The sequence below is a fragment of the Galeopterus variegatus genome, unplaced genomic scaffold (assembly GCF_000696425.1).
Source record: "Galeopterus variegatus unplaced genomic scaffold, G_variegatus-3.0.2 Scaffold373, whole genome shotgun sequence".
NCBI classification, from domain to species: Eukaryota; Metazoa; Chordata; class Mammalia; order Dermoptera; family Cynocephalidae; genus Galeopterus; species Galeopterus variegatus.
The window spans coordinates 100,813-122,091 of NW_007726484.1; the positions used below are offsets into that span (position 1 = coordinate 100,813).

Sequence of the window (21,279 nt, forward strand, 5' to 3'; positions counted from 1 at the left end):
TAATATCTCTAATAATATCTAGTTCATTGTCTTTATACTTAGCAAATTAGTATTACATTTTCAATACTCTCCTAAAATATGACTATTATCATGAGGAGATACACTAGTTAATGAATCTCTTGTTGTTGGACACTTACCTTAAAAAAATATAAAGAGTTTCCCACAATGTTTTAAATAAGCATTGATTGTGTACTAAAGAAAAAGACTAAGCCAAAGACCCTGATACAGTAGAAAACATAATGGCTAGAGAAAGACCCTGTTGAACTTAGTCACCAATTTTTCTCAAACATCTGGTTTTCCCCTCAATCATTTAATCATATTACTGCTTTTCTGTATACTTTTTAGTTTGTGTTATGGACATAAAAGCCATGAACTACTTTACTTAACTAGAATAATAACATCTCTAACTCACAAAGTATCTACCATGGGCTGAAAAATATTCTGTTAAATAGGGAATCACATTACATCCTCTGTATCAAGAACACTCTATGAACATTTAAGACCATGTAGAACTAAACATGGTATAAGGTTTTAACTGGTGAACCCACAGACAGCTCAAAAATATTAACTATAAAAAATGTAATGTTCTGATACCATCTTCCTGAGATTACGTAACACCTCTGAGTGACAATAATAAAAACAGCAAATTTCTGCCTCAGGAGATGATTTGCTTTGATTTGGCTGATGGGTAAAAATGCTCTTCTCCAACCATTAATATATTCTAGAATACTGCAACCAAAATGCTTACTTCTTAAAATTATTCTTTAAAGTACAGTCGGCCCTCTGTATCCATGTCTTCTGCATCTGCAGAGTCAACCAACCGCAGATCAAAAATATTCAGGGAAAACAATGAAAAACAATATAATAAAAATACAAATAAAAAAACAATACCATACAACTATTTACATAGCATTTACATTGTTTTAGGTACTATAAGTAACCTAGAGATGACTTAAAGTATATGAGAGAATATGTGTAGGTTATATGCAAATATTACATTATTTTACATCAGGGATTTGAGCATCCATGGATTTTGGTATCCACAAGGGACCCTGGAACTAATTTATAAGTAACCTAGAGATGACTTAAAGTATATGAGAGAATATGTGTAGGTTATATGCAAATACTACATTATTTTACATCAGGGATTTGAGCATCCATGGATTTTGGTATCCACAAGGGACCCTGGAACTAATTTCCCAAAGATACTGAAGGATGATTGTAATTGAGAAATGAAATACTTATTAAATTATTAGTGAGAAAGATACACAAGCTTAAACTAAGTGTGAGAAAATGTTGTATGTTTAGAATGAACATTAAACTTTGGCAGTGTGACTGCTAGACTGCATAAGACGTGCAGCTGGTCTTGACTTATAACTGTTTGACTTAGGGATTTTTCAACTTTATGATGGTGCTAAAGCCATACGCGTTCAGTAGAAACAATACTTCAAGAACCCATAAAACCATTGTTTTTCGCTTTTGGTATTCAATATTATATGAGATATTCAACACTTTATTATAAAATAGGATTTGTGTTAGATGATTTTGCCCAATTGAAGCCTACCATAAGTGTTCTGAACACGTTTAAAGTAGGTTAGACTAAGCTATAATGTTCAGCAGGTTAGTTGTATTAAATGCATTTTCGACTTAGGATATTTTCAACTTATGATGAGCTTACTGAAATATAACCCCATCATAAGCCAAGGAGCATCTGTATATACACATACATAGAACTACAAAGTTTTCAGGATTAGAAAAAAATAATCACTGCACCAACATTTATTAAATGGTTATATCTCAGGCACTGTGTTAAATCTTTTAGATATTCTTAGCTGAACTTCACAACTGCCCTGGGGTTGATCTATCATCATTCCCATTTTACATCTGGGGAAACAGTTTTTTAAGAGAGAGAGAGACAGACAGACAGAGAAAAATCTTAGAGGCAAAATAACTCGCCCCAAGATGAGCTACTATGTGGCAGAATCAGGACTCAAATGCAGAATTAACTGACCACAGAGCTATGCTTTCTGATGACTTACCGTTTTGCCTACTCAAGTTAAATTGAGAATCTACTAGAAAGCATAAGTCTCACAGATGGTGGACCAGTATTATTACCTGTGTATCTCCTATCGTATCTTGTATTATTTGACATGAATAGGTACCCAAAGATAGTTAACTAAAGGAAGCACGTGCCCTACTGCAAAATAGTAGTATAATTCAACAAGAATGTGTGATTTGGCCCATGGAAAACAGATCAAATGTTTTAATGAATGACATGTCCAAGTATACCACCAGAGAAAAGTAACTCTAGAGGAAATTATTATATATAAAAGTCTTCTTATTTTAAAAAAGTAGTATGAACCCCTGAATAAATAACTAAGAGATATCAGTGATGAATACTAAAAATTAGACATTTTACCTATCAACTAAATGTTTGATCAAATAGGGACAAAGAAGGTGCATGTAACTTTTTTATTGAGGCACAACAAGGCATTGTAACTTGCCTGAACTTGAGGCAGTCAGTTTAGTAAGCTGAATGTTAATACAGTTAAGGATTAAGTGCAAACAATATACATTCACAGCTTGACTAGCAAGGCTACATCACAATTTATAAAGTGCCAGATTAGTGCTAATTGTCATTCAGCTTGAAATTTTTCATCTTGGGAAGGAAAACAAAAAAGTAAGGACATCCTTCTTCCTCTAGGAATGAAAACATTTTCCTAAACCAGTCAGTCATGAGGGCAAGGACTACTTTTCCTTTAATCCCACTAGTTAGAACACCATCCTTCTATTGTCAATTCTGTACTGACTTTCAATCTTGATAAAGAAGATAGCCTGAAAACGTAGAATATTTCCAACTACTTCCATAAATTGCTCCCCTGTGCAAACGTAACCATATCTGGTCTCCCTGGAAGAGCTGAAGAATTGCATGATTGCTAGCAGTTTCATGGTCTGGAGCACCATCATTGGCATAGGCTGATACCAAGACCTCTTCATTCTTCATGAGGTTGACATACAGTGGCACATTCACTGCCAGCTTAAGCATATGAAAAATGAAAACGTAAGTGCCGTTCACAGGGCAATTAAATCTACCAAGCTGAAGATCAAAAGTTTCTCCCAAGTTGTTCAGAAGAAGATCAAACACAATAGGTTGGTCTAAAGTTCCAGGGGCCAAATTAGAGGTTCTGGCTGCTGAGAAGGCAACTCGCATCTGCTGAGGCAGGGGATAGACGTGTACTGGCAGTATGGTGGCTGCTGGATTTGTCACGGGCACATCCACCGGGGTCATGCTACGGGAATCTCCTTGTCCAGAGTCACCACTGTTAAAGGTTTCGTTGTCTCTTTCTGGGCTGCTCACCTGAGAAGAATCACTCCACCCTGCTGTTTTATTAGCAACAGTGAGTTTCTCATAATGAAGCAGTTAGCTTTGAACACAATATTTAACATTAGTCGGCTACTGAAACACAGATAAAGATACATTTTATAGTAAATTCCAAAACAAAAGCAATAAAGTACAGCTAATTATATTTTTCTAGATTTTTCTGGCAATAGGCTTTTCTAATACTATTCTAAAGCCAAAAGGAACCTAGACAATCTAATTGGCTTTTTTTTTTTTTTTTAAGATTAAGACAATATGACTATCCAAAAGGCTGGATAACTTACTACAGTTAAGTTTAGCAAAGTCTAAAACCTAGGTGTGAACACTTTTTACTTCTTTATCTTCCTCCCGTAATTCTCATTCAGTTAATTCCTCAGTAATCAATCTTCTACAAAGTAGTAAATGTAGAAGGACTCAAGAAAACCGATTACGTAAGAGGAACTTTTAGAACTACTAGCCACTCTGCTCAGAAATAAGGTGAAGTCAGTATGAATACTGGCTACTTTCTCAAAAGGAAAAGATTGTTTTCCTATGACAAAGTTAGTTAATCTTCAGTAAACTCTTGATTTTCTCAGTTACACTGTATCTTTTAATAGTTCCATCACATTTAAAAAAGTGTTATAAATATCCTGCTTGTTTCAAGTCACTATGTATTAACTGTTGATTATTCAAATCTATCAATGTAGTGACAACAGAGTAACTAGAAGTACCTTTATTATAAAAACCATCATCCTGAAACATCACATGAAACTATTTGAAGTCAGCAAACTAAATACATAAGATTAAATTATGCTCTGGTATAAAGCAATTTTTTCTTTAAAAAAGAAACCACACTTTTAATTAAATTGACAATTGGTTTCCATAGCCTTTCCAGTGGTCTAATATCTCCCTCAGTACTTCAGAACTATACTTCTACAAACTAAAAACCTCAACAAAATAAATGCTGAAAGCAAAGTGCTCTGGGGAGAACGTGACACAGGATGCAGAAAGAACTATGGATATGTTTTGGGCAAATAAACAGTTAATTACTCTTACCTCTTGAATTTGTCCGAGGACCACCAGATGTCCCTCCTCGTTTATAACACTGCTGGAAATTATCCTAAAATGAACACATAATATTTACCTTGGCACCAAAAATGCAGGGCCATAATTAGTTATTACACAGGATTATTGGCTGGTAAATCTGCGAGATTAAAGTCCTCCTAGTTCTTTATCTGGCCTTCCCCAGCAACCAGAGAAGCTCAGATGTATCCAAACACCAAGAAAAACAAATATAGCAAGGGTAACAGTGGCAATACATGTTTCACCTATTAATTAAACTGACAAATTAAATATGTTAATACTCCCCAAAACAATAAATCATTTAAGAGAACATTATGTAGAAGGCACAATGCTAGGTAATAAGGGAAATTCAAAAATGTGCCATGATCCTCTATCTCTCATCTCAATATAAAAGGACATAATAAAACAAGAACACAGATTTTTTTTTCAATCTTGTTCTATTTATAAGCCAAACTATGTTGGGGTTGGACTTTTGGTGGGGAGGACAGAGGAACTGATAAGAATTATATTGTATAAAGTATTTATTGGGCTGGCTGGTTTGCTCAGAGATTTGATAACACCAAGGTCAAGGGTTCAGATCCCCTTACAGGCCAGCTGCCAAAAAAAAAAAAAGAAAAAATATTTGTTGCCTAGAAATGTGATTCCATATATTAAAAAAAAAAAAAAAAAATGTTCAAGAGGCAGCACTTCAAACTGACTGGAAGAAGCCAGCCTCCATACAACCTATGAAAAGAATAATTACTGGTATAATTATTACATGCAACTACATGCAAAAAAAAAAAAAAAAAAAAAAATATTTGTTTCCCAGAAAAGTGATTCCATAAAAAAAAAAAAAAAAAAAAAATGTTCAAGAGGCAGCACTTCAAACTGACTGGAAGAAGCCAGCCTCCATACAACCTATGAAAAGAATAATTACTGGTATAATTATTACATGCAACTACATGCAAAAAATTTAATCAGGAGAAGAATGTACACAATAAAAATAATAAGTCTCCTACTCCAGACTCCCAATCCCCCTCGCAATAGCCACCATTACTATTAATTTCTCATATTTCCTCACAAGAAAATGTAAAGCAGCACACAAAAATACTGGAATACAGGTGCTAAGAACAGACAGCTTTGTTATTTAAGTCTGTATTAATCAATACCCACCCCCCACACATATAGTCCCTGAGGACCAACTAATAACACCTATTATCTGTATGGCTGATACACATCTGGCACTGTGGTGCTAAGCATTTCTGTGCATTAGTTCATTTCCTCAGAATATCTCATGGAGAAATCCGCACTACCTCTCAGAGTTAGATGAGAAACTAGAGCTCAGAAAGTTTAAGTAACATAACCAAGGTCACATGACAAGTGAACAGGTGAAATCAGGAGTCAAATCCAAGTCATTTAGATTTCAAGGTGTGTTTTTTGTCCCTTTTCAATACTGCCTCTGTGTAGACATCTATCTCATGTAACTATAAGCTCTTCAAGTAGAGGTATTTTTTATGTTACCAAAAGAACTCAGTATAGTACCATATACACACTCAAAGGCTTGTAAAACTTCAGAATTGAAAATACTGATGCAGTATAAACTTGTATCTACATATGACCAATGACAGGAAGTCCCCGAGGTTTGTTAAAGCAGAATGTCTAACATCCTCCTGTCAGGCTTCCATCGTACGTAGTAAAGAAAATCTGCTTAAATCACTTAAATCGGGCACTTAAATCAGAATAAACAAAAAAATAAACTTATTAAAGAAAGGGCTGTCCAGTTAGCTCAGCTGGTTAGAGAGCCACCTTGTAACACCAGAGTCAAGGGTTCAGATCCCTATACCAGCCAGCTGCCCCCCCCCAAAAAAAGGCAGTGGGCAGAGGTCTCTGCTATACTTGATATTTAGGCAAACTAAACTGAAAAGCAATATAACCAGATGCTCCTCGACTTAAGGATAGGTTTATGTCCCAACAGACCCATCACCAGTTGAAAATATCCTAAGTCAAAAATGCATTTAATACACCTAAACGAAAAAACATCATGGATTAGCCTCACATACCTTAAATGTGCTCAAAACACTTATATTAGCCTACAGTTGAGCAAAATTGTCTAACACAGACTGTTTGATAATTAGGTATTGAATATCTCATGTAACTTACTGACTAGTGAAAGTGAAAAACAGAATGGTTGTATGAATACTTGAAGTACAGTTTCCACTGAATGTGTATTGCTTTGGCACCACTGTAAATTGCTTTGGCACCAAAGTCAAAAAATCACTAAGTGGAACAATCATTGGTAGGGGACTGTCTGTAGTAAAGTCAAGTTCATGGTCTCTGGAGTTAAGAAACTCACATTCTAATCTTAGTTCTACCATTTAGTTGCCAAGTGACCTTAGACAAGTTATTTAACCTTTAAACCTGTTCTCTTATAAAGTAGAGTGATGAATGAGTTCATACAAACCACGTGATGAATAAAGTCATTAATACCTTCTAAGTTCCACATAACTGGCAGTCATCATTTATACTCTTTGGGCAACTGGAAAAGCTTCAACTCTCCATAGGACTTACAAGCAGTTCTAAAACTAAGAGTACACTTCTACAGAACAAATTATGACTATGCTATAGCTTAATCACCAATTTAACATCGCCTACTTACCACACCATTTAACTATGACAACTACTTTTACTTACCCTTTGGGAATAAGGTGTTCCAGGATACTCTCTAGCTTGGAACTGCAGCTGGCTATAATTTCCATTGGAAATTGAAGCAGGTCCTCTATAAGTATCAAAACCTAACAAACAAACAAACAACTTACATAAATTTATGGGCAAAATTACACTAAACTTTCTAATATTCTAATTCTATATCACTTTAAAAGTTAAAGTGATCCTATTATGCTATCATTACTGATATGCCTTCTTTAAGCAAACTCTACTAATATTGCTTCCACAGTAAAACATATTTTTAAGCCAAGTTTAGAAATTTACTACTGCTAGAATGCAGGTGGAGGTTGGGAAGGAGCAGTGGTAGGGCAATTAGGTACTTACAACCTCTCTTTAGAGTATTTTTTGCTAATACCAAGCAGTAACTAGGAACCATAATGATCACTTAAGAAAATATCATTATCACAGTCTCAAATTCTATGTTCTTCTCTGTAGTATAGTCTGACAGACAACTAGAAATTGGGCAATGTCTAATTATGACATATTTTTAGCAGAGTTAAGTCAATTAACAAAAGAAGGAAACTACTCAAATATGAAAAACAAAATTCATCCCTAGAAAAACAAAATGGTTGATCTTTCTACTTCAGTAAGTCACAGGATCAATCTGCCCTTAATACAGAAGTTAGTTCCTCTTTTCTAGAGAACAGATGTATTAAAAATACTCTATTATCTACAAATAGGGAATTTTCTACTGTTATAAATGGCAATGACAAAAGAGAACAAGGTAAGGTAAAAATGGTTCAAGTCAGATAAATATATAGACAAAATAATTCAGTATAATGAAATTTTATTCAGAGCATACCTTTATAACCACCAGGGGACCGATAGGAATTGGTTAGTAATCTCCCACCACGGGTACATCCTCTAACAGATCCCCGGCTATTGACAAAAGGCTGGGTAGGTCTTGGAAATACATTCGTCTGTGCTGGGTAAAAGGCAAGGCTACCATTGCTTACTTGAAGAGTTCCATCAGGATGATAATTTGCTGCTTAAGTAAATATTTTTAGAATCCAAGAGTTAAACAGTAACAAAAGGTACAATACTTTTTATACTTATAAGCCGATATACAGCAAAACCTTTAATATAATTTTCTCCCTTTTAAAAAAAAGAATCCAAGAGTTAAACAGTAACAAAAGGTACAATACTTTTTATACTTATAAGCCGATATATAGCAAAACCTTTAATATAATTTTCTCCCTTTTAAAAAAAACACAGGAGATACACAAGTATGTGAGTATTTACATACATAAAATGGTATATTATTCAGTATTACAAAGGAAGGAAATGTGACACATGGATAAACCCTGAAGACATTATGCTAACTGTAATAAGCCAGTTCCAAAAGTACAAATATTGTATGATTTCACTTATATGAAGTACCTAGGGTAGTCAAATTCATAGAGTCAGAAAGTAGAATGGTGGTTGACAGGCTGGAGGGAGAGAAGGGGGAGTTAGCGTTAAATGGGTACAGAGTTTTGGTTGAGGAAGATGAAAAGGTTCTGGAGATAAATGGTGGTGATGGTTGCACAATTTGGATGAACTTAATGCCAAAGAACTGTACAGTTAAAAATGGTTAAAATGATCATTTTCATGTTATGTATATTTTACCACAATTTTTCAAAAAAATAGTCTAAATATTCCAGGTAAGGGAGTAAAAGAAAATGAATTCTAATTAATACTATAATTGAGGAAGCATGAGACAAAAACATCCTTTATGTAACTCACCTGCACTATCTCTCAACAGTACAGGTGAGAATAGAATCATTTGTGGCTAGGTCCAAGGATTTACATTTACTACCTCTTCATCATCTGATTATTCAAGTACCCAGAATGCTCAATTCACTTGCTCAGGATTAAGTTTTAGAAAACTCAATAGGTGTCTGAAATATCAACACTAAAAATCTACAAATTCTTCTTACGTTAAGAAATAAGTACAAAGTTGCCTATTCTTTCATGATTCAGAATAGATCATTTGATGAAAGATCAAAATAGTCTCCCATCTTTAAGCAGATAGTACAATAAGAATACTAAGTTACATCTTCACATTAATCAATGTGAAGGAAGCAAAGAGAAAAGGCCAGATAACTATTTGTCTGTGATAAAAGGGTTACTGTTTTCAAAACCTTCATAAAAGCAGCTGGATAGTGCCTATTTACTTCAATCACTGTCTATTGTAATCAAAGCAAGCAGATTTAAAAATACAACCATACTTCAAGGTTAAATCAACCATCTAAGTTCTACCTCGACAAAAGTTAAAATTAATAAGTGAGCTTACCTGAATAAAGGAAAAGGCATTAGGTGGTTACTAGTCAAGAAAGAACTTCAAAAGTGTCACTACAGACTTGCTTTCTTTTTTTTTTATTTTACTTCTCGAAATACATTGTACTTGATTTTCATGCCCCTTTACCCACTCCTCCCCACCCCCCTAAGACTTGTTTATTATTCAATTCACTGTCATCTAAGTCTTCAAAATATCATATGCAAAGATCTTACCAGTATCTTGAGAAAGAACAGTTTGTTCCACATGTATAGCTGGTAGCTGGCACTGGGGTGGCGTCTGTGTACTTGCTGTAGTAAAACTTTGATTGTAGCCAGGTGAATAAGGGGATTCTTTTATTTCTTGATCTTTCCGTGGAGGCAGAGGTGCGTTAACATTAAATACCTTAAAGACAGGGTACATTGAGTCATTCATGAAGTTTCATAAAAAACGCTTACGAGTGGCATCCCGCAAAACTTTACAATATTCAAAAACTTCTGTTTGGTTGGCAAAGGACTTGAACAGACATTTCTCCAAAGAAGATAAATGGCCAACACACGAAAACATGCTCAACATCATTAATCATTAGGGAAATGTAAATCAAAACCACACGAGATACCACTTCATACCCATTAGGATGGCTATTATCAAAAAGACAGAAAATGTTGGCAAGGATGTAGAGAAATTGGAACCCTCATGTACTGCTGGTAGAAATGTAAAATGGTGCAGCCACTGTGGAAAACAGTATGGTGGTTCCTCAGAAAATTAAACATAGAATTACCATATGACCCACCAATTCCACTTCTGGGTATATACCCAAAACGATGAAAAGCAGGAAAATAAATCGATATTTGTACTCCCAGGTTCACAGCAGCATTATGCACAATAACTAAAAGGTGGAAACAACCCAAGTGTCCATCAACAAATGAATGGATAAACGAAATGAGGTATATACATAATATGGAATATTATTCAGCCATAAAAATGAATGAAATTCTATACATGCTATAACAAGGATGAACCTTGAAAACATTATACAAAGTGAAATAAACCAGAAAAATATTATATGAGGTACCTAGAATAGATAAATTCGTAGCAACATAAAGTAGAAAAGAGGTTACCAGGGGTTGGGAGGAGGGAGAAATAGGGAGTTGTTTAATCAGTACAGAGCTTCTTTTTGAAATGATGAAAAAGTTCTGGAAATAGTGGTGATGGTTGCACATTGTCAATGTACTAAAGGCCACTGAATTGTATACTAAAAAATGGTTAAAATGGTAAATTTTGTCTTATATATATTTTACCACAGTAAAAAACAAATAAAACTTCTGTGTGATTCCTGTTGAATTTATACCCAAGAGCAAAAGTTAATCTTCCTGCTATTATGCTATCACAATAACACTTACTAAGAATGAAAGCTATTTAGGGGAAGAGGGCCCTTTTTCAAAAACTAAAGATGAACGAAATAATTTACCATTTACTGAATTTTTAGTATGTGGCAGGCAATGACCTATCCAAACCCTGGCCATGCTTTATAAAATAGCACTTCTACTACTCTCTAGCTTCTTTATTCTGCTCAATTTTTTCTTATACCACATACCACCTGATAAATGAATATTTTCCTCTCTGGCACTTGTATCGCCATAATAAAATGTAAGTTTCTTGAGCATAAAGACTTTTCTTTTTTTTCACTGCTACAACCCCACTGATTAAAAACAGTGCCTGGCTTCAGTTATATGTTTAATAAATAAATGAGTGAGAACCAATCTGAACTGGATAGGATTCAAACAGACAGAGAAGACAAACTGGCATGAGCAAAAGGTATTGTAACAAGAATGTACATGGTGGCTCAAGGGACTAGTCTGGCAGGTTATACCAGACTTCAAAAGGTATTGAGTGTCAGGCAAAGGACTCAATCTCATTCTGCAATGAACCACTGTTCACTTTTAATTAGGCAAAAGAAAAAAGTAAAATCAACATGGCAATACTGTGCAGGATGAACTGACAGGTAAATAGTGAAAGCAAGGAAACTTTGTTCTAACTGACCAAGCACAAGGTGATAAAGCGAATGAACTCAGGTGTCTAAATTCATCAGCTATCTCCCTGCATAGCTTTCCATTGCTATGTGCCTGCTTTCCATTGCTGCTGACTAGCCCTACCCCACTACCATCACTCCAATGTCTTGATGGGACATTAAGCACTATCAGGAAAGGTAATTATTGGCTAAGGTTTGCTTTTGTTTTCTGAAGAACTGCTTTATATTAGTCTGTGTTTAGAGAATAAATATACAAATCTAGCTATAATATTACCTTTAAAAAGTTTTAAACTACAATTTGTAGAGGAATACATAATTTAAAACACCAAACAAATCTGAACAAATCTCCAAGAACCAGCATGAGATCAGAATGAAATCAAATAAAAGTTTCACCAATGATAGAACACCCAGGTATGTCCTGTATTTCAGGTTACTGGTGCTATGGAACAATAGTGTGGTATTAGCAAAGGTTAGTATTATTAAGCTGTTGCTAGAAAACTACGTTTCTCATTCACATATTTCATTTGTTTAATATGGGTCTTCAGCTTTGCCTGCTACTAACTTTCAGTGACCAAACAATACTCCAATAAAAACTCATTCAAAATTCTAGAGACTTTGGATTTAATACTCTTCTACCACAAACAGTATTTCCACTGGACAAATGTAAATCTGCCAGCCCAAATAAGAGTAACATAAAAGGCAAATTTGTACACATAGTACTCAATAATAGATGTATGAAAAACAATAGCTTTTAACAGGAATAATGAACTGCAATCATCATTCATGTTTCATACTCACTGTCTGCATGGCTTGAAAGGGTGCTGTGTTAATGGTTACTGAATTACTACTTGCTGGAGGTGACTGGAAGCCCTGTTCAGAGCCCTTTGACATGGGAGGATTTGGAGAAGCTAGTGAAGACAGTTGCTTGCTTGGGGGAACTGCTGCCTGGGGAGGAGAAATGCAGCATCAGCCAGTCACCTGCCATGTAACAAGCAGTTAACTTACACTAAACCCCAAACCGGCGTAAGTCAGCAAGTTCTTTAGGATGACATTTGGACACAGGAATGCAAAAGAATAGCTTTTGCTTACAATTTCAAATCTCAACTGCTGAGGGTGCACACTAGTATTTGCTTTGCACAGCTTGCTGACTAAGTGAAAGAGTCTTACTAATAATCAGTCTAACAGATGAGGGGCTGGACTTTTTATGAGCACCTAGTCCTTTTTAAACCCCAAAATGGTATTTTCCAGCTAATATTATTCCAAACTTATCACAGAATTGGACTTAAGAAAAACCTTGGGTTAGTTGCTTAGTAAGAGTTAATTTTTCTCTATTTTAAATCAGCTGCCTGAAAAAGAAAATCAACCCTGATCGAATTTAAACAATCCTTATCTAAGGGGACAAGCAAGCTCCTGACATAACAGAATATAAATTCAAAGGCTTAAAAAGATACTAAAAACCAATCCCAATGAGATTATAAAGCAGACAGCTGTGAGTCACTTCATAACAATCACTTCTTCCTCTTCTTAAAATGAGGAGCCAAGTAATTTCAATTTAGACCAAGTAAGTGCCATAAAAACTATCATTTATGTTTTCTTATATTTTATAATGAATACATATTCTTGTGTTTTTGTTTCTGTTTTTGTTTTTGGAAGCTGGTCAGTACTGGGACCTGAATCCTTGACCTTGGTCTTACAAAACCATGCTCTAACCAACTGAGCTAACTGGCCAGCCCCTCTGCCTACATATTCTTGCATAAGAGTTACCACCAAAAATAAAACCCAATAGTTGCTAAATTACCCCCCAAAACTCATCCTATCCTATGTCTATCTCAAGGATTTACTCAAATTTAGTAAAAACTATAACTTAGCACAAACATAATACTGTCAAAATTCTCTTGACAAAATTAGCCAAAAACAGACCGTAACTCATTCCAACTCAGGTCAGTGATAATATTAACACTATAAATAGTCTTCAGTTATATGAATAAAATATTTTTCTAAGGATTCCTTCAGTTTAAATATAGTGAGAAACCTGACCTAATCCTACCTAAAACTTTTCACTTTTTTATTAAAAATTGACATATTTATTGCATTAAATAAGGTAATTTAAATTTACTTATATGCACTACTTACATTTACTTATATGGCAAAGCCACAATAAAGTTACCTGTATAAGTTCCAGGACCATAACATCTATAGAAAGCAATACATTAGTAAAGTATAAATGTTACATCATTCAACTGATCATGCTTGTAAAGTCATAAGATAAGCTGGTTCTACTATTCTTTAAGACAGAAAAGAAATGAAGACAATTAGTCTTTTATTACCTCAGGAGTCTCTGAGGTCATAAACTCTGTTTCAGATCCCGAAGAAGCCTGATCAGTAGAAACCAAGCAAGCATTTGAGCTACAAGTAACTGGAGAAGAAGCAGCCTAAACACAGGAAGATATAAAATATTGTAAAAGGCACATTTTGTTCACTTTATATTTCTTGGGCTCTGAGCTTCCTAATATGTTAAGTCTTACTAGTGCCAGGTACTATTCTAAACAAACACTTTACACATATTGATACTGTTAAGCCTAACAATAATCCTGTGAAGTAGATACTACTATCTCCTTTTATTGACAATCAGGCAAAGGCAAAGAAAGGTTAAGGAATGTACCCAAGATCACACTAAAATTAAGTGGCAGAGCTGAGATTCAAACCCAAGCAGCCTTCTACACCACCTTTCCAGGCCTTCACCAAAACTACACATCTAATCCCCACCTTATCAAGATTCTTGGTCCTGGAAACCTGGGGCCAGATTTTCAATCTGACACTTAATAGTATTCATTGAAGATGAGTTCAGGCCACATTTAACACTGTGGGTGCAAGTCTGCCAGAGATCATAATAACTAAACTTTTACAGTAAGTGCTTTCGGTGTCTTAAAGAGGTAGGTAGAAGTATAAATAGGAAGGAAAAGCTCTACATAAATCAAAATGACACCAAAATTCTAACGAAAAGTTAAAGCTAATACTACATAAAAAGCATAGTAGGAACTAAAGCCATGACAACTGTAACCAATAAAAAACTAAAAGAGTGGCTAGAGGTCCTGAGACAGGAGTCCAGGGGCCTCACCCCTGCCCACCCCTGCCCATAACCAGGCCAGCTGTGGACCAGCCCCAATCCCCTTCCCCTCTCCCCGCTAACATCTTAGAATGTACTTCCTAAAAAAAAAATCTAGCTTCACAAATACCTGCTTCAATAAAATAATCACACCACTTAATTTCCTGACCCAACTACCAAATTAACAAAAAAAATTTTTTTTAATGAAACATAAAAGAGTGCCTAGGAAAGAATTCTATGCCACAATAGATATTAGACTATAAAGAGACACACCCATAAAAATCCACTAATAGCAAGGTCTAAAGTGTCAGTGAATCTTCTCCTTTTACCTAAATGCTTCTATGTGGTTCTCAAGTAGTAAAATAGGTGAATTAGAAACTAATGAGTGGTTGGGCCGGCCCCGTGGTGCACTCGGGAGAGTGCGGTGCTGGGAGCGCAGCGACACTCCCGCCGTGGGTTCAGATCCTATATAGGACTGGCCGGTGCGCTCACTCACTGAGCACGGTGCGGGCGACTCCAAACCAAGGGTTGTGATCCCCTTACCGGTCACGGAAAAGACAAAAAAAAAAAAAAAAAGAAACTAATGAGTGGTAACCAAACATCTAAGAAGTTGTGTTCAGGGACCTTCTAGGAGGGGCTATAATGATATGCTGCTTCTCAAGGAGAGTAGGAATCAAGTTTTTAAAAGATCTCTAGGGAAAAATTTTTTTTAAATCCTTTGGAACATTTTATATACCTAAATAAAGAGGCATAATTTAGATCTGACCAAAATATTAGAACTATTATGAGATTATTGTGTTTCTAAAACCAGGCCTTTTTTCTGGCTCTCATTAAAATGAGACAACTGCCCCCAAAAAAGTGGGACTGGTTGTTGTGGGGACATAACTAACGCTATTGCTAAGGGAAGATTCACAGATGCTGAGTTAAGGCAGCATAGGCCACTAGATAGTTAAGCTTTAAAAGACTTAAATTTTAGTCAAAAGGTTCATTTAACAAAACATATAAAGACACTTTCTTTACATTAGCATTTATTTAGAAGTTGCAACAGTTCTTGCTTCCAAATGATGCTCTTTAAGTAGACAAACTGAAGGCAGTTTCAGTACTGGTGATTAAACATTATGTTAAAGACCAGTGGTTCAAAAAACAGATATGCAGATTCACTCAGAAAGTTTATTAAAAATATAAATGCCTTGGGGCCAGCCTAGTGGCAGACCAGTGGTTCAAAAAACAGATATGCAGATTCACTCAGAAAGTTTATTAAAAATATAAATGCCTTGGGGCCAGCCTGGTGGCACACTGCTACAGTGCGTCGCTTGGGAGCGCAGCGGCGCTCCCGCCCAGGGTTCAGATCCCACATACAGACCGGCCACTCACTGGCTAAGCAAGGTGCGGGCGCAACACCGAGGGTTGCGATCCCATTGCCGGTCCCGGTCCGGTACGGGTGCGACACTGAGGGTTGCGATCCGTTGCCAGTCACGAAAAAAGACAAAAAGGAAAAAAAAATATATATATATATATATAGATGCCTAGATAACACCCCTGGAAATTCAGCTCTAAACACTGAGGGTTGCGATCCGTTGCCAGTCACGAAAAAAGACAAAAAGGAAAAAAAAAATATATATATATATATAGATGCCTAGATAACACCCCTGGAAATTCAGCTCTATTAGGTCTAAGGTGATACCTTAAAATATATTTTATTAAAGTGACCAGGGGATTCTGACACAGCCATCCCACAAGCCTGCACCTGAGAACCACTATGCTAAACCAGTGGCTTCCCAAAACAATTTAACTTGTCAACTGAAAGCCTTATGTACAACCCTAACAGCTAGAACAGATAAAACAGAAAAACAGAACTGCTTTTATTAAAGCGGTGAGTAGAACGGAGGAAGGTAAGGCAAAATCCCACTGATATAAACTGCTCAACAAATACAGTTTGAAAATTGAGCCACACCTCATCAAACTATATATAAACCATTGTAAATAAATGGTATTTACTCAGAAGTTTTTAGAAGGCAAGGTTACAACTGTTGAACCTACTGGTCAAAATATTTCTCTTACTGCCAAAGCAGCTACTGCCAAGAAAATTGCTGTAAGGTCTTCAGATGGACACTGAGAAATTTTCTTTTAAGGTATACCAGAAAACAAGTGAACCTTGGGCTTACTATTGATGGAAATGCAATGTAGAGTTTAGATATCTCAATGATCTGGTCCTTTGTATCTGTATTCTGTGAAAATTAGTTTCTCAAAATGTTAATTATTATGTTGGGGGGGGGGACTGGCTAACCATAGGTTAAACAAAATTAGTTTCTTCAGACCCTTTACTATGCTGATAGTAAATACTAAGTGATTTATATAGCTCAATAGGAAAGTAATATTCTCAGACAAAATACCTCTGAATTCCTCAGGCCTGGTCTTCCCTTACTAAAGTCAGTTAGCTTCCTCTAATATAATAGACATTTTCAGCATAGCCATCAGGGAATCTTTTTAGGACCAGCTATACTTAATCTAAAAAATTAGATATCCTTAGGACACTTTTAATAATTTAGTTAGGTACATTAGAATTAGGTCTGATTACTCTTCCCCAAAGCAAGATGTTCTTCCCTGAATAGTAAAGAAGAATAAATGAAAGATTAATTTGGAGAAGTTACCTTTAACGGCTCTTGAAGAAAATCACTTTGACTGGACAGATTTTGTTCTGTAGGTACTGCAGAGAGTGAAGTAAACAGTAAATTACTGGGGGCAGGGAGAGTTTATGCATATCAACTGAGAGGTAACTAAAGTTTACGCTTTACAAAAAAAGCATTAGCTGGAAGGACTAGGTGTCAAGTCCACAGTGCACTATTAGAGCTTTAAAAAGAGTCAGAGAAGGTTGTTAGACGTATAGGAAATACTAGGTCCATCTGTGATACACAGGTTAAATCGACAGATGCATCATTTCAAGGCTCCCCCCCAAAAAAATTATGACTTTTAAAAATAAATGGTAATACTAATCTGGAAGATGAAACCTGAGCTATGAAGAATAGTAAATAACTGATATACTCAAGTTTCACAAATTTCAAAGTAAGTCTTAGCTGGGTCAACTGTCTAAGTTTTTTTCCTCTCTCTCTCTCTGATTATGTATACTAATATCTTTTCAATTACTTGGTTTTCTTTCTTGTTAATGTCCATCACTTTTGTTAATTACTCTCTATTTATTCTCCTTACTTAACCCAAGAATTACTGCACCAATCTTCCAGCTGGTGTATACTGCTCACTACAGCTGGACTAGTGGTTTTTTTCACTCCTTGCCTGAGAGAAACTAGTGTGAAGCAAAAAGCCCAAGCTTTGAAGTATCAGACCAGATTCAAATCTACGCTCCATCATTATTTACTATGTTAATAACTGTTCTACACATCCCTAAGGTAATCTCACTCATAGTTAGGATCCAAAAGACAGCGCTAGAGTGAGAGTCCAAAGCTGTCAAGTTCTAGTCAAAACTCACTCCAAGAACATAAAAAACTGTAACAACAGCTACTAGGCATTTCTATTCACCCAAGTGGAGACTTTCTCCAAAGAATGCAAATAGGCTGGTTAAGTACACTAATGTCCTAATGGAAATTTACCCACATACAACTCTGATAACAGATGGATACCCTTAGAATTAACACACAGACATAGTTACTTTAACCCTTAAGATATCTAGAGTAAAATCATTTGTAAAAGAAACAATTGTTAGCTTTTGCTTTAGCAGCACATACACTAAAAATTGGAATACAGAGAGGATTAGCATGGCCCCTGCGTAAGGATGATATGCAAATTCATGAAGACTTCCATATTTTTAAAGAAATGATAAATGCTTAAGATAATGAAGAAAAAAAAAAAAAAGGTTGCCAGATAGATTTCAGTGGATAAGGGAGCGAGGGATGAATAGGTGGAGCACAGAAGATTTTTAGGGCAGCAAACTATTCTGCGTGATACTGTAATGGTTAGTACATGACATTACACATTAGGCAAAACCCATAGAACTGTACAATACAAAGAGGTAGCCCTAATATGAAATTGTTAATAATAATAATATTGATTCACAATTTTAACAAATGTACCACACTACCATCACATGTCAATAATAGGAGAAACTGTACATGTGGGTGGGAGAAGGGCATGGGAACTATCTACTTTCTGCTCAATTTCTCTGTAAAACTAAAACTGCTATAAAATTATTTTTAATTCAAAGAAAAAAAAAAGAAAGAAAGAAAACAACAGATCTAAAGCTGTTTTTCCCCAGTCTTTAGAATGATTACATACCTACTGGGCTACTTGGAGCAGCTGAAGGCGGCTGTGAGGATGGAATTGCACTTGAAGGTTTGTCAAAATCCAGAACAGACTCCTAAAGACAAGATTTTAAATAATGAGTAGGAACAAAGATTACTTAAAAGCCATTACTATCAAATTATTCATGATGTTGCTCACAGTTTCTTAACTGTAGTTATCTTGCTAAAGCTATAGTTATCTAGCTAATAACTATCTCAAACTGTTAAAAATTTAGTCTTTATAGAAGAAATAAAGAGTTAAAAATAAAATCGAAAGTAACTGCCAGACTTTAATGTTGTGTCAAGTGTTAAAGCTAAAATAATTATCCCAAGGCCTAAGTTGGAAAAGAAACTCCCAACCTCAAGTCTTAAACATAAGCACTTATGCAGTCTAGTCTGAACCTTCAGCTTTATTTTACCCAACCAATGAGTTTCTATTTTATCTCAGCCACTTACTAGCTCATGCTATTATACACTTTCATGATGAGAAACCATTCTCTCCTATCTGCCTATCTTGGTTCTCTCAGAAAAGTTTCCAACATTTTGCATACTTAAGCTACGCACAGAAGGAGTAGACAATTCCTTCATTTTGCAAATAAGTAGAGAGTTGGACATTACATAACTTGCTATAGATTATATACGTGGTAGGTGGTAGAACTGGAATTTAAACCCAAGCGTAAATCCAAAATTCAAAACCTTTTGACTACTTCAGCCATCAGAAATATTATACTATTCTGAAATTCTGTAAGAGTCTCTATCACGCAATTTAATTAAACACTGTATCACAAAAGTTAGCATTTAACTATTAATTTAACACAAGTTGACAATCTTCTACAAGTGGCATATACACTCCCTGAAGGCAATGAATGTCTTATAATTTTCTACACACAATGGCACCAAACAGAATACCAAGCATAGGGCCGGCCCAGTGGCGCATTGCTACAGTGCGCCGCTTGGGAGCGCAGCGGCGCTCCCGCCCAGGGTTCGGATCCCACATACAGACCGGCCGCTCACTGGCTGAGCGAGGTGCGGGCGCAACACCGAGGGTTGCGATCCGTTGCCGGAAAAAAAAGAATACCAAGCATAGAATATGTTATCACAGTCTGGTTGGAAATTAACAATGATGTATATCACTAACAATTCTTCAGTATTTTAAGCTTTTTACATGTTTAATTCATTTTTTTATTCACAACAAACTTAGGAAGTAGGAATTATTATCCTCATTTTTCAAAAAAAGAACTGAGACAGAATCAAATAATTTGCCTAAACCTTCAGAGCTAGGAGGCAGCACAGCCAGGATTTGCACTCATTTTGGACAACATAATCTATCCTCTTAACAACAATTTCACAGTAAAGCATCAGATCAGAAGTTAGTAGCCCCATGTATATCATTTAAGATTTTTTTTTAAATGACTCATACTTGCATAAAGTTACAAGTTCCTTGAATCTGGGTCATTAAGTCCTGCAGTTTTTCTTTCCTCGATACTGGATCCTTTGAAAGGGTAGAGGAAGAAACTACAGGCTGATGCATAGGCTTAGGCACCTACAAAATAAACCCATAATGTATAAAAGTGAAATTCAAATTCGATATCCTAATCCAGGAAACTTAGTTTATCACCACATCTTAACGAAATCAAAACAAACAGCAATGCTCATTTATCAGATTTATCTCAAGTAAAGAATTTCCACATAAACACATTTTCTAAATAATTTATGCAAATTTTAAACAGTACTTCCCTCTTCAGAACAACTTTAATGGAAATCCGTCTAAAACATAAAGCATTCTATTTTTAAAAGGAAGACCCAGAATAACAGAATCTCCTCATTAAGAGTGCTTCCACTACAGATATCAGTTACCATATGTCCTCTATAAGATTCCACTGACTATGAGACAATGATTTTTTTCCAGGGCAAAAATTACTACTATTGCATTAAATATACATCCCATTTTTAAGATGTATCTGATTTCAGAAATATTAGGATGTAAATACATATATGTACATACACATATCCTAAAATTGAGGAAATACACTATTATATTTTGTTATAAAGTAATTACACTCTTGGGGGCTATTGATGTTTATAATTTATAAAGTGGTTAGCCCTCAGGCTAAATTGCTTAAAATTGCTACACATCCTGAATTAGAACAATTTTACAGTTACTCCAACAGCAGTCAGTATGCCTGTCTCCACACGCTCCTCTTCTACACCTTCTAATTCACTGAGAAGTCACACAGCTAAGCTTGTCAAAGTACTAGATAAGAGATAGTAAACCTTAAGTGAATACATAAGGGGGTCTTCTAGGGTCTTCTAGCTTTATCTAGTCTTTTGACTTGGAATTCTATTTTGCCCTTGACTGTACTTAGTCATGTTCTAGACAGCTGAGATTGCAAGATATAGGGAGACAAATATTGTATTATACATAGAAGTGTCTTCTCAGTTACAGAA

General features: G+C 35.5%; 1 protein-coding gene across 5 annotated transcripts in view; it reads right to left on the reverse strand.

The window, feature by feature from the left end:
• Nucleotides 1-2,458: 2,458 nt before the first annotated feature.
• Nucleotides 2,459-21,279, reverse strand: part of CAPRIN2 (caprin family member 2) — a 47,698-nt gene continuing 28,877 nt past the window's right edge. Inside the window, exons 9-18 of one of the 5 annotated variants that reach the window (XM_008568087.1) lie at nucleotides 20,252-20,374; nucleotides 18,827-18,908; nucleotides 17,191-17,246; nucleotides 13,761-13,865; nucleotides 12,232-12,378; nucleotides 9,638-9,806; nucleotides 7,947-8,132; nucleotides 7,112-7,212; nucleotides 4,415-4,478; nucleotides 2,459-3,381 (exon numbers count right to left, since the gene is read on the reverse strand). In XM_008568087.1, the coding sequence (XP_008566309.1) occupies nucleotides 2,813-3,381; nucleotides 4,415-4,478; nucleotides 7,112-7,212; nucleotides 7,947-8,132; nucleotides 9,638-9,806; nucleotides 12,232-12,378; nucleotides 13,761-13,865; nucleotides 17,191-17,246; nucleotides 18,827-18,908; nucleotides 20,252-20,374 (1,602 nt within the window). In that variant the 3' untranslated portion in view covers nucleotides 2,459-2,812. Of the gene's footprint in view, nucleotides 3,426-4,414; nucleotides 4,479-7,111; nucleotides 7,213-7,946; nucleotides 8,133-9,637; nucleotides 9,807-12,231; nucleotides 12,379-13,760; nucleotides 13,866-17,190; nucleotides 17,247-18,826; nucleotides 18,909-20,251; nucleotides 20,375-21,279 lie in introns of all 5 variants that reach the window. The other 4 variants (XM_008568086.1, XM_008568085.1, XM_008568089.1 and 1 more) reach the window with 4 other exon arrangements.